General features: G+C 33.2%; 1 protein-coding gene across 2 annotated transcripts in view; it reads right to left on the minus strand.

Moving 5' to 3' along the window:
- UBR1 (ubiquitin protein ligase E3 component n-recognin 1) overlaps window positions 1-14,423 on the minus strand; it is a 137,225-nt gene that overhangs the window by 59,941 nt on the left and 62,861 nt on the right. For both annotated transcript variants that reach the window (XM_090270489.1, XM_090270490.1), the window contains exons 16-21: window positions 13,916-13,977; window positions 13,519-13,629; window positions 12,688-12,753; window positions 12,330-12,431; window positions 3,849-3,912; window positions 1,657-1,781 (exon numbers count right to left, since the gene is read on the minus strand). In XM_090270489.1, coding sequence (XP_090126615.1) covers window positions 1,657-1,781; window positions 3,849-3,912; window positions 12,330-12,431; window positions 12,688-12,753; window positions 13,519-13,629; window positions 13,916-13,977 — 530 coding nt within the window. The remainder of the gene's footprint in view (window positions 1-1,656; window positions 1,782-3,848; window positions 3,913-12,329; window positions 12,432-12,687; window positions 12,754-13,518; window positions 13,630-13,915; window positions 13,978-14,423) is intronic.

Below are 14,423 nucleotides of genomic sequence, written 5' to 3' on the forward strand. Positions count from 1 at the left end.
CACTTTTCCTCTCGCTCTTAAATCCATAAACATATCCTCCAGTGAGGATTAAAAAAGAAAGAAAGAGAGACTCCCTTAAAAAAATATACTTGGGGTAAGCAGTAAAAAGTTAGGTATACCTTAAAGCTTTAAAAATTTTTTTTACAAAGTATGATATGTGTATTACTAACAGTATACAAAATTACTTTAGATGGCACACACAGTTACATATTTTTTAAATTGATTATTCACTTAGTATAATATGTATTCAAAAAAAAATCCAGAACATCAAGCCTATTTCACTGATGTTATTGCTTAGAAAGATGCTAAGGAAAATGCAAGTAAATTGATTTTAAAATGTATTTTTAATATAAAATTGGTGAATGGATATGCAATAATTACACAAGTGATATGACAAATGGTTACAGTTTAAGAATTAATTAACAATGAAACAAACTAGACTTATCATGGTGATCACTTTGTAAGGTATGTGTCTAATCACTATGTTGTATGCCTGAATTTAACACAATACTGTATGTCACTAGTAATTAAAAAATAAATTAATTTTAAAAAAAATGAAGCTGGAAAAAGTTACAAATAATTTGGAGGGAAATGACCAACAGTCAAAGCTTCTCTCTATTCTACTTCTATGGAAAGCCCTGATAGTACCAACAAGACTAATTCTCTTTTAAGAATCACTGTTCTAATGCATATTAAATCTCAGGGGGAAAAAAATGAGACTCATAATCTTTAGAACTATTACTTAAATACCAGTATATACAAAACATAAATATCACCCATGGCAGCCATGAAAATGTACCCTACAGACCTCTAATCAGAGGAAATAGAGATACTAAAACAGGCCCACTCTAGGAGAAAAAAACTAAGAGTTCATCATCACCAAACCATTATTATATGACTTACTTAAGAAAACAAAAAACATCTAAAAGATGAGAAGGGGGTGTGGGGGAATGGGTGAAGAGGTGAGGGGATTAAGAAGTACAAATAGGTAGGTAAAGAATAGCCATGGGGATGTACAGTACAGTATAGGACATGGAGTAGACAAAGAATTTATATGCATGACCCATGGACATGGACAAAGTTGTGGTGATAGCCTAAGGGAGTGTGGGGTGCTGGGTAGAGGAGGAGAAAGGAGAAAAAACTGGGACAGAAATAATAGCATAATCAATAAATATAACTAAAAAAAAACAAAAATAAAAACAGGAAAAAACCCTTCTTTAGACTACCCAGCAGTCGAGGATGCATCTACCTAACCTTCCTTACCTTCTTCCTTCACCTGGAGTCAGACGGTTCCCCTCCAGGCTTTGAACAGCTTCCTCACCACTTTCTCTCCTAAGCATTGTTGCTAATAAAATCTTAAATGTTTTGTCTTGACATCTGCTTCTCAGAAGACCTAAATAATCTCTATATTTCAGATAGCCCCCACTATCTGAAATTTATTAGTTTTTTGCTCTAAAAGGTCTCCTAAATAGCCAAAATGTTTCTGAAATGTTTCCTAATGCCCCAAAGTCCAGAGTTAAAAGTTTATACCACTAAAGAATGAATGATGATAGTTTTTCTACATAATTTGCTAAACAAATTTTCCTAAAACTTCAAAGAAAAAAAATAACTATCCCATCTTGAGTTGAAGGGAATAAAAAACAAAATTGGTCTTACATTCTCGGGTAAGTTTTTGGCAATGGCACTGTGTGGCATGGGTTCAATACAAAGCAAGTGAACAATTTCTCTCATTGTGACCTCTTCTTTGGTCACATTTCCCACTCCAGGTACATAACGCTCTCCTAATACAAACAATGAGAAAATGTAAAACAATTAATTGTTTTCTATTTAAATCTCCTCCCACCAGGAGCAATTATACACAGAACACTGCATTAAATTAAGCCTTTGAGAGACGGACTAAAAATTATTGGACATGTTCCTAAAACTGAACAACAAAAGTCTACTTGTGGGAAGAAGGAGGAAGAAAAATGAAGAGATCTAAAAAACACAGGCCTTCTCTTTCTTTTACACACACACATACGTATACATACACATACTCACACATTATAAACAAGGCCTCTCAATTAAATTAGCATGTGTTCTAATCCAGAAAACAAGGCAGATGGCATTGAATGAGCAGTGGCCATCATTGAATAATAGGTTTTCTTTCAAGATCTTCCTCAATTTTGTCTTTACTTGTTATATAAGAAAGAACAAAGTGAAAACTGAAAAACAAAATACTTTAAAATGTCTTTATGAGTTAAGTGACAAAAGACTAGTATGTATCAGGAATGACTTGGTGTTGATAAAATAGCCACATGATCAGATTTCCATTTTCCATCTCAATAAACTATCAAATGGAGAGAAAATACCTAAATTAACAACAAGAACTTCATTGATGTTAATAGCATCTAATTCTCATTGCCTCAAGGCTTAGAATATCTGGCTTTATAACACCACTATACTTTTCAATACTATAACTTGTGTACAAAATTCTATAATATATACAAGAGGTTTATTACAAAGATAGTAATCCTTTGCCTAACAGACTTGATGAATTCCACATATTAGCCAGAGAATGACTTTCTGTTAAATGATTTCCAACAGACTCATTTTTCTTTATATTTGCAAAGCATTTCGTAATTTTCTTTCATTTTATTTTTTGTTACCAAAAACAGTATCGCTTAGAACTACAGCATTAGAAGGAACCATAGATATCTCATAGATTACCTTCACAGTTTACAAATCAGGAATTTGAGGCCCAAAGAATGTAAATGGAATGCTCCTGATTGTTGATAGTAAGGCCAAGACTAGATCTTCTGATTCCTATTCTGAATCTTTTCCTATTTTTTAATGTTTCCTCCATTATAAAACCCAAAATTATATATATATTTATTTTTAAAAATTTGTTTAATGTTGACTCCTGAAATTACTGAATTTAGGCATATAGCAAGATTTAACTAAAACTCAAATTACATAGGACAAAAAATTCCAATAGAGTGAACACAATAAAAACAAAATAACAGAATAGTAAAAATATAAAATAGCAAAAATAATTATTAGAAATTTTTTCACAAAGCATTCCAAGAACAAACAAAACTTGCCCTCAAGTTTTTTAACTTCATAAAATATATCATCAACTTTTAAAAATCTTTTACACATTTTAATTCATCCATCAGTTTCTTAAGGAATATTCTGGACAAGAACAGTTAACGCCTGGAATATTTACATCTCACTTAGCAATGAAGGCTTACCACACCTGCTGAGATAAGGAGCTAGTCTGGCAACTAACTCTTGACAAACAAGTAAAATGAGCTCATGTTTTCAGACTTAGCTAATAGCTAGAATCCTCACTAAGAACTATTAATATAAAACAGAGTCTGTTGCAGTAAAGTAAGAAAGGAGAACCAGAATGAGAAGTCAAGGACTTTTACTTAGCTGGTAAAATCAATAGCGACTATAACATAGGACATACAAAAGTAAAAGTGTGGCCAGTATTTGCACAAAGTAATTTAAAAGAGTGACACAATAAAACATATTTTACTTAGACCTATGTTACATTGACATTTCACATATATAAAAAGATTTTAGTACTCAATGTGTAAGTATTTTTCATCTATATTTCTATCTATAATAATTATATCCCAGGCCTCTATAAACAAGTCCAAACAATTGCAAGTCAGATTTTGAAAAGTAAAGATGTAATAGCTGTGCTTTTTTTAACAGATGAGTTTCTAAACATATTAATCACATTAATAAAAATTCTATGCTATATTTGGGAGAACAGTAAAATGATAAATTACAGCTTTGATTAATGTTCTCTTTAAAACGTATCCCGTGTTCTATTCCAAAACATGTTTTAATCTTACCCACAATATAGATGAGGACTTGAAGCATTTCTTCTATTAATGTATTATATTGTTTAATCAAATCCTATAGAATCAATAAACAATAAATTAGTTGCATAAGAACCAAAAACCTCCATACAATATACATTTCTAGATCAGACTCATGGTCCCTCCAGTCCAATATTTTCTTTCAGACCATAGCAACAGAGAATTATGAGGTGAATAATTCCCTTTTGACATCAAAATTAAAACATGTCTTGTATATCTGGCATGCAAAAGAAATCGATAACAACTGTTAAATACTATTATTGTGTTAATTATTCCCCATATAGCCTTAAGTCAACGAACTACTTCTAATCTTTAACTTTTCCTCTACTTTGGGTTTCTTTCTTACCTGGGTTGGTGAGGCAGTGACTTCAAATAGACACCAAACATATGTAGTGAAAGTACCCTTCCCTAACACACCTCTCATTAAGCACTGCTGCAAATTAGATATTTATTTTCACTAAGTATAAACATGAATGAAAAATAAACTTTGTATTTTATATCCTATTTTTCAGCCCTTTACAAGTGACTTCTTATTTGAAAGTAGTCAAGAGCTACTTTATAAGCTAATATCAAATATTAAAATAATGAAGATGATAAAACTCCATGAGACAAATTATAAACTGTGAAAAATATAACAAATACAATAAATGAAGAATATCCTTACTAAATAAGAAACATTTAGAAAAACAGAAAAAGGGCAAAGGACAGAAACAGATAACACAGGGGGACAACTTTTAACTTAATTCCTGTTGAGTTAGACTTTTCAGCTGTTTTAGACTTAAATAGGCATGCTTATTTCAAAACTGCAGTTAGTATTCTTGTATCATGTCAAGTTTTTCTCTACAGCTTATCTTAATGTGACCACTCTAGGCTGAGAGCAAACTGCCCTCGAGTGGGGAGGGGTGGGAATGACCTTGGAGACCAGCGACAGGTTCATACTTGTCTAGGCTATTCAGTTACACATGAGGTGGTGAGAGGTTGTGTGCCGCTCTATATAGTGAATCGTATTCCGAAGTGTAGTCCGAGTTCTTGTCTGTATACAAGGAGTTAGCAGAATTTATTTTTATATTTACATACGTACTTATTTCCTTTCCTTCAGATCATGTCTGCCTCTGCTATTTCTCATCGTAAGTGCCTAAACAACCCTGATTCGTTTTGTTATAGCTGTGGCAGTTTCACCATTCCCAGTCAAAGGACAAACATCAGTGCATTTGTCAGGCAAGTCTATTTTGCATACTTTAAAGTAAAACTTGATGATCAAGATAAGTCTTAGGCCCCTCACTAGGTGTGCAAGCAGTGTGTCAAGAGTTCATGAATGTGGACAAAGAGAACACGTGATAAATTGCCATTTGGTATACCTATGGTTTGGTGAGAGCCCAGAGATCATTTCAAGCGGCTGTTACTTTTGTATAGTGAAAACATCAGGATATAACAAGAAAAATAAATGTAACATAGAGTATCCTAGTCGACCATCAGCTATACGCCCAGTGCCCCATTCAGCTGAAATCCTAGTGCAGTTTTCATTGAACTACCCTCTTTCGAAAAACAGAAGTATGGTGAAGAACTAAGTGACAGCAATGATGAAGATTTTGAAAATGAAGATGACTCAGTTCATAAGGAATTTGATCAGCACTAGTTGAATGATTTGGCACAAGATTTGGGACTATCCAAAGGGGCTTCAGAACTCCTAGCATCAAGACTGCACAAGAAAAACTTGCTTGAAAAAGGAGCGAAGGTATCCTACTTTCGATCAAGAGAAGTGCATTTCTGCAGTACTTTTGAAGTGGCGGTGGCTTTCTGTATTGCTGTTAACATACATGGTTTAATGGAGGATTTGGGAATTCCAATCTATAACACAACTGAATGATGACTGTTCATCAATAGCTCAAAGTAGAGCTGGAAGTGTGTCCTCCTCCACAATGGCAATTTATTTGGTGCAGTCCCAATTGGCCATTCAGTTAGTTTTCTGAAGATTATAAAGACATAGTCATTGATCCGTTGCAATATCACAAACACAATTGGGTCATCTGTGTTGACCTTCAAATGGTCTGCTTCCTTCTTGGTCAGCAATGCGGATACGCCAAGTGTCCCTGTTTTCTGTGTATGTGGGACAGCAGAGCTCATGAAAAGCATTGGGTGGAATCGAATTGGCCCCCAAGATCTGACCTCAAACCTGGTGATCCAAACATTCTACATGAGCCACTTGTTGACAGAAAGAACATTATATTCCCACCTCTGCACATAAAACTGGGTCTCATGAAGCAATTTGTTAAAGCTTTGCCAACTGAAGGAGACTGTTTCAAGTGTCTCATTTTGGCATTTCCTAGCCTATCATCTGAAAAGAAAAAATACCTTAATATGTATGTTTGGTAGTAGAACTTTACTACTTGTACACAGTTGGACTTACAGTAACAATATAAATATGCCTTTATATGAATAAAATGACTCTAAATAAACAGTACATTGAGGTGATTTTTTCTTAATTTTCCTTTATACGTACATTTTGTATGATTTTTGGGACAAAGGGACGGTATCCTGTACCTTAACAAGTTAATGTGATAAGAGAAAAACTGTGATCATTTTGGATTCAGATGCCAAAAGTTAGTCAAAAACAAGAGTCAGATCTATCTCAAGGAAAGTTGTGTTCCCCAGTGTAATTCACTACCAAAAAGAGTGGTAGAAAGGCCAATAATCATGACAACATGGTCAACTTCACAGATAATTGCAATTTACAGCCAGTGGGCAAAATCTAGCCAAAAGCCTGTTTTGTGTGGCACCAGTAGCTAGGAATAATTTTTACAGAAAAACATATGCCATTAATCTTATAAGAGAGAACACTAGTGCTGAGCCTCAATTAAGTAACATGTTTACAAAAACAAAAGAAATTATTATTTTCATTAGTGGACTTGCATTACAAAAACTTGAACTCAATTATTATTATATTTTTAATTTCAACAATAAAAATTGTTCAAATTTGTATATTTTTGCTATTTAAGTAACTATTACTTATTATACTCAATTTGGCCTCTTGGCCCACAAAGGTTAGTCGGTATTATTATTAAAAAGGGAACAATTATGGTTTCACTAATTCTAACTTTGTATTAATTTAAGTATGCTATTTTGTGGTATCACTTTTGAAATTTATATTTATTCACTACACACAGGTTTTCTCTTTTGTGATTGTTATTGTTTTTCATTTTCAAAGGATGCTCACGTTTTTAGGTTGTATGACAGGTTTTTTTTGGTGGGTGCCAAATTATGTGCGCCATGCTGTTAAAAGGTAATCAGATAATCTAAATATATGCTTCACACCCCACATAGGAGCACCGAAATATATAAACCAAATCTTGATGGACATAAAGGGAGAACTTGACAATAATATAGTCATAATAGGGGATTTTAACACCCTATTGACATGAATGGATAGATCTTCCAGACAGAAAATCAACAAAGAAACAGTAGCCTTAAATGACACACTAGATCAGATGGATTTTTTTGATATATTCAGAGCATTTCACCCCAAAGCAGCAGAATATACATTATGTTCAAGAGCTCATAAAACATTTTCTAGAACAGAACACAAGTTAGGACATAAAACAAGTATCAATAAATATAAAAAGACTGAAATGATATCAAGTATCTTCACCGACAACAATGGCATGAAACTAGAAATTAATCACAAGAAAAAAAGTGAAAAATACACAAAGACACAGAGGCTTAAGTAACAGGTTACTAAACAATGAATGGGTTAACAATGAGATCAAGAAAGAAACCAAAAGATAGTTTGAAACAAATGAAAATGAGAACATAACAATGCAAAACCTATGGGACACAGCAAAAGCAGTCCTAAGATGGAAATTCACAGCATTACAGGTAAACCTCAGGAAAACAGACCAAAAAAAATCTCTAATAATCTAACTTTACACTTAAAACAACTAGAAAAAGTACAAAAACCAAAGACCAAAGTGAGTAAAAGAAATGAAATAATAAAGATCAGAGCATAAATAAATGAAATAGTCTAAGAAAAAAGAACAAAAACAAAAGATCAATGAAACCAAGAGCTGTTTCTTTTAAAAGATAAACAAGATTGACAAACATTTACTTATTTATTTTATTTTTTAGAGAAAGGACAAAGGAGGAAGAAAGAGAGGGAAAGAAATATTGATGTGAGAGAGAAACATCGATCTGTTTGTTGACTGCTGCACTCATCCTGTTCTGGGACTGAATGTGCAATTGAGGCTTGTGCCCGGACTGGGAATTGAACCAGCGACCTTTCGGTTTGCAGGATGACACCCAAACAACTGAGCCACACAGGCCAGGGAAGATTAACAAACTTTAATTAGACCCATAAAGGAAAAAAAAAAGAGAGAGAGAGAGAGAAGATCCAAATAAAATCAGAAATGAAAGAGAAGTAATAACTAACACCAAAGAAATACAAAGGATTGTAAGAAAATATTATGAACAACTATATATCAACAAATTGGGCAATCTGGAAAGAATGGATGAATTCCTAGAAACATAGAATCTTCCAAAACTGAATCAGGAGGAATCAAGAATCTGGACAGATTCCAACTAGTAAAGTTGAAGTAGTAATAAAAAAACTCCCAAAAAACATGTCCTGGACTGGATGGCAGCACAAGTGAATTTTACCAAACATTCAAAGAGCTAACATTTATACTTCTCAAAGTATTAGAAAAAATTCAAGAGGAGGGAAGACTCTCAAGCTCATTTTACACAGACAGCATTATCCTACTTCCAAAACCAGATAAAGACACTACAAAGAAAAAAATTATAGGCCAGTGCACTGATACACATAGATGTTAAAATCCTCAACAAAGTATTAGCAAACTGGATCCAGCAATACATTAAATGATCTTTTATGATTAAGTGGTATTTATTCCAGGGATGCAAGGTTGTATAACAATATATGCAAATCAATAAATATGATACATCGCGTAAACAAAGTGAAGGATAAAAAGCACACAATCATATTAACAGATGCAGAAAAAAGCACTTGATAAAATCCAGCACCCATATATGGCAAAAACTCTCAGCAAAGTGGGAATAGAGGGAACATATCTCAACGTAATAAAGGCCATATGACAAACATGTGGGCAACATCGTACTAAACGGGTAAAAACTACAAGTTTCCCTTAAGATCAGGAACAAGGCAGAGATGTCTACTTTCACCTCTCTTATTCAACGTAGTACTAAAATTCCTAGCCATATCAATCAGACAAGAAGAAACAAAAGGCATCCAACTGGAAAGGAAGAAGTAAAACTCTCACTGTTCACATATGACATGATACTATAGAGAGAGAATGCTGAAGATTCCACCAAAAAAACTACTAAAACTCAAATGAATTCAGTAAAGTAGAAAAACACAAAATATCTAGAAATCAGCTGCATTTTTTACACCAATAATGAACTACCAGAAAGGGAAACTAAGAAAACAATGCCATTCACAATTGCTTAAATATATATATATATATATATATATCCAGGAATAAATTTAATCAAGGATGTAAGACCTATACTCAGAAAATTATAAGACACTAAAGAAAGAAACTGAAGATACAAATAAATGAAAGCATATACCATGTTCACGAATAGAAATAATTAACATCATGAAAATGTCTATACTGTCCCAAGAAATCTATAGATTCAATGCAGTTCCTATCAATATACCAATGAAGTATTTCACAGAACTAGAACAAATATTCCAAAAATTTATATAAACCCACAAAATGCCCTGACAGCCACGGCAATCTTTAGAAGAAAAAGACAAGTTGGAGGAATCACAATACCTGATATCAAACTATACAAGACCACAGTAATCAAAACAGCATGGTAGTGTCATAAAAACAGACATATAGATCAAGGGAACAGAATATAGACCTATGAATAAACTCATGCTTTTATGGTTAACTAATATTTGACAAAGGGGGCAAAAACATACAATACAGTAAAGATAAGTTATGCAATAAATGGTGCTGGGAAAAATGGACAGACACATGCAAAATAAATAAATAATAAAACCAGACTACCTTCTTATACTATACAAAAGAATAAACCCAAATGGAAAAAATACTTCAATGTTAGACTCAAAACCATAAAAATCCCAGAGAAAAACATAGGCAGTAAAATCTTGGACATGGCAATATTTTTTTCTGATATATTGTCTTGGACAAGGGAAACAAAAGAAAAAGTAAACAAATGGGACTACATCAAACTTAAAAGTTTTGCACAGCAAAGGAAACCATCAACAAAATAGAAAGATACCTACTGAATGGGAGAATGTATTTGCTAATGATACATCTGGTAAGGGGTTAATGTCCAAAATTTATAAGAAATTCATAAAACTCAATACAAAAAAAAAAAAAAAAAAGACACCCAAACAACATAATTAAAAAATGAGCAAAAAACCTAAAGAGACACCTCCAAGGAGGCCAACAGACATATGTAAAGATGCTCAATGTCACTAATTATCAGAGAAATGCAAATTAAAGCCACAATGAGATGTCACCTCACATAAGTCAGAATGTCTATCATCAATAAATCAACAAACAAGTGTTGGAAAGATTATGGAGAAAAGAGAACCCTTGTGCACTAAATGCAGACTGGTGCAGCCACTGTGGAAAGCAGTATGGAGTTACCTCAAAAAATTAAAAATGGAACTGCCTCATGACCCAGCGATTCTGCTTAGGGAACATATCTGAAGAAATCCTAAACACTAATTAAAAAAAAAAAAAAAGCACTATTATGTTCACTGCCGCGTTATTTACAATTGCTAAGATTGGAAGCAACCTAAGCGTCCATCATTAGATGAGAGGATAAAAATGCTGTGGTAAAGCCCTGGCCAGGTTGCTCAATTGGTTAGTGTCACCCTGATATGCCAAGGTTGTGGGTTCAATCCCTGGTCAGGGCACATACAAGAAGCAACCAATGAATGCATAAGTAAGTGAAATAACTACTAACACACTCTCTCTCACTCTCTCTCTCTCAAATCACTAAAAAACAAAACTAAAAAAATTTTTTTTAAGCTGTGGTACATTTACACAATGGAATACGACTCAGCCATGAAAAAGAGGGAAATCTTATCCTTTGCGACAGCATGATGGACCTGGAGAGCATTATGCTAAGTGAAATAAACCAGTCAGAGGAAGACAAGACCGTATCATTTCACTCATATGTGTAATCTAATAAACTAACAAAATAGTAGCAGACACCCAGATAGAGAACGGACTGACAGCTGTCAGAAAGGAAGGGAATTGCAGGACTGAGTAAAAAAAGTGAAGGAATTAAGGGAAGAAAGGAAGGAAGGGAGGGAGACAGGGAGGGATGGAGGGAGGGAGGAAACTCACCAACAGAGACAACAGTACGGTGATTAACAAGGGAAAGGGGGTTGGGGGCTTGTAGAAGAAGATTAGTGAGACTTGACTCAGGGTGGTAAACAGATAGTACAATATACAGGTGATGTATGATAGAACTGTACACCTGAAACCTATAATTTCATTAACCAATGACACCCTAACAAATTCAATTTAAAAAGTAAATAAATACTTCAATAAACACAATCTGGAAAGGAAAAAAAAAAAAAAATTTTTTTACCAGTGCCATTATGGATGTACATATACTGCTTGAGAAAGCTTAAATCAGAGTAACTTTTCTGAGAGCAATTTGACATTTAATATTAAGTCTTAGAGTCTTAAGAAAAAGCAGTTTCCTCCAGCAAATTCACTTCAAAGAATTTATCTTAACAAAATAATTAGGCAAGTGTTTAAACCTTGAGGTACAGAGATCTTTATAAGACCAAAAAGTTAAAAAACCTCTTCAGCAAATAAGGACTAAAGTACAGTATAATTCACTCATTAAGTGCAATGGTATACAGCCATTAAAAATGATGATTTAAAAAATGATGTAGCTGTATAACTATTTAGTCACAAGAAAAAACCTATCACAATATTTTACTAAACACATGAAGCAGATTACAAAATAGCACATAAAAATGATCCAATTTTTGCTTTAAAAACAAACAAGAGCCCTGGCTGGTGTGGCTCAGTGGATTGACCGCTGGCCTGAGAACCAAGAGGTTGCTGGTTCGATTCCCAGTCAGGGCACATGCCTGGGTTGCAAGGCCGGGTCCCAGTTGGGAGTGTGCAAGAGACAACTGATTGATGTATCCCTTATATATTGATGTTTCTCTCCCTTTCTTCCCCTCTTTCTAAATGTAAATAGTCTTTAAAAATTAAAAAGACACCAAAACTTTAAAAGTGACAATTTCTAGGAGGCGGTGTTTCATGTGATTTTTCTTCCTTTCTTTAATCTATGTATTCTAATTTTTACAGAGTAAAAAGAATACACATATGTACATATAAAAGTCTTAAATATGACTAAAATTGTTAACAATAACACTACTTGGAATTAAATCACATCTCAGTTTCTGTTGCTTACCTGGTCTTTTGTGGAAATAGTCTTGCTAAAAGCATCAGCAAGTTCATACCTCTGAAGTACCAGTAATAAGAACTGGTTGGGATCCATTAAAGATGCACCAATCTGTGAAAGACACACAGCGTCACAGTTTTTGTGTCTTAATTGGGAAACATTTTTGTCTCCAGTAGTACTGTCAGAAAAATTATAAACTAAGTATGCAGAAGATAATGTAGTAGACCCTTCCATTCTTATGATGCCATATTTTAACAGTGAAAAAAACATTAAGTAAATAAATTAAAAATAATTACAATATCTCTTCTTATTACAAGGAATCTAAGTAGGTTGAGACATAAATATCAAAAGTAATTCAAATAAGTACCTGAAGCATGATGATATCTTTATCATACATTTCTTCTCTGCACTTAACATCTTGGTAATAAAATACCTATAAAATAAAAGGTAGAATAGTAGCTACAAGAATGAATTTATTTCAAACAAAATTCTCAACAAAACTATTCTTAAAACTTCCTCTAAACTAGAAACTCCAAGAACTCCTTAGTGGCAAAAGAAAAACAAACAAAAAAAAACAAAAGCAAAAAAAACAGTAGGCTGTAAATATACAAATCATTTTAAGGGATTTGTGAGAACAAACTGAGAAAATGTGGTATAAAGATATTTCACAGTTAAAACTGCTCTATATTAGTTATTACTCTCAACATGCATAGTAGAAATATTTATTTTCCCTAAGTTTAAAATAACTACTTAAATAAAAGTAAACCAATTTCTACAATCAATCATAACACCAATTTTCTCCGAAGAGTTATGTATATTTATAATTTCTACTTTCCCACCTTTTAGGAAATGCACTTCTCTTTATTTGCTCTAAAACAGAAGGAAAAACCATAAGGTAGCCTTCAATTAAGACAGGGAGTGGGAAGATTACAGGTCCCCAAGTAAGGTAATCTTCAGAAAAAACATATGTTAATGGGCAGGTTTCTGGTGGTACTACTGGCTTTCACCTAATCTATCCACTCAATAGGGTAAAATGAGAAATGTTTACATGATCACTAGAACTTTCACTTCTGACTTTATACAAGAAACTAGAAAGCAAATATTTGGCAAAATCCAGGGACACAGGGTAAAATTATGTATTTTTTAAAAATGAGAAAATTAACACATTCATAAATATGAGTAACTGGCCTTGCCATACCTGGCTAATGAGAGAGAGCCCATTTCTTCGCCACATCTCAGCAACAACCTGAGCAACCAATACCAGACAACGCAATGGATATTCCACTAGAACCTCTACTTGAAAGTCCTCCTGAAACAGAGTGAGGTCAAGTTCATAATTTCTCAGAAGGCTTAGATATGTCTCAAAGTTATAGCAGTATATATTCCTCAGTATTTTCATCTGTAAAAAGGAAGGGCTTGGACTAGATGATTCTAAATCCCTGTGATTCAGATTTCAAGGTATTATATGTAGATATAAAATTACTAAGTGGGAATTATTCAGGTGGGTTTCAAAATATTATTTTTCTTCCCACTCATTAACCAAGAAGTGTTTAGAATAGGATATAAACAAATCAACACTTAGTATAGATACTTACAAAAGGCACAAATTCATGCAGTCTTGCAACAGCGCCAAGCCTGCTTAAACGCACATGAAGACCTAAATGTTAAAAAAAGGAGAAAATGAAAAAGCAATAAACCCAGCTGAATTTGTTTATTAGTCAACTCACCAAATTTAGAAACTTGTGAGATTTAAATATATATTTACTGAATTTAGAAATGACACCTCAGAATGTAAACCTTTGATTTCTAATTTTGAAATAGTATTACTGATATATTTAAGATCTTACACTGTGTAAGGTATGCTTATACATTATATAAAAATAATGCTGCCTCTCAAGATATGCTCATTTTGCTCTTAACAGAGCATCAACAGAAACAAAAAACTTATGTATTTCTTTTTATAAAAATAACAGTGACATAAAATGACATGTCAATTATACAACATATACAAGTTAACTAGAAATGAATCAAAGACCTAAACTTAGAAGTTAAATTATAAAACTATTAAAAGAAAACTCAGGGAAAGGTTTCATGACATTAGAT

The sequence above is a fragment of the Furipterus horrens genome, unplaced genomic scaffold (genome assembly GCF_987537825.1).
Source record: "Furipterus horrens unplaced genomic scaffold, mFurHor1.1.pri manual_scaffold_3, whole genome shotgun sequence".
Classification (NCBI taxonomy): domain Eukaryota; kingdom Metazoa; phylum Chordata; class Mammalia; order Chiroptera; family Furipteridae; genus Furipterus; species Furipterus horrens.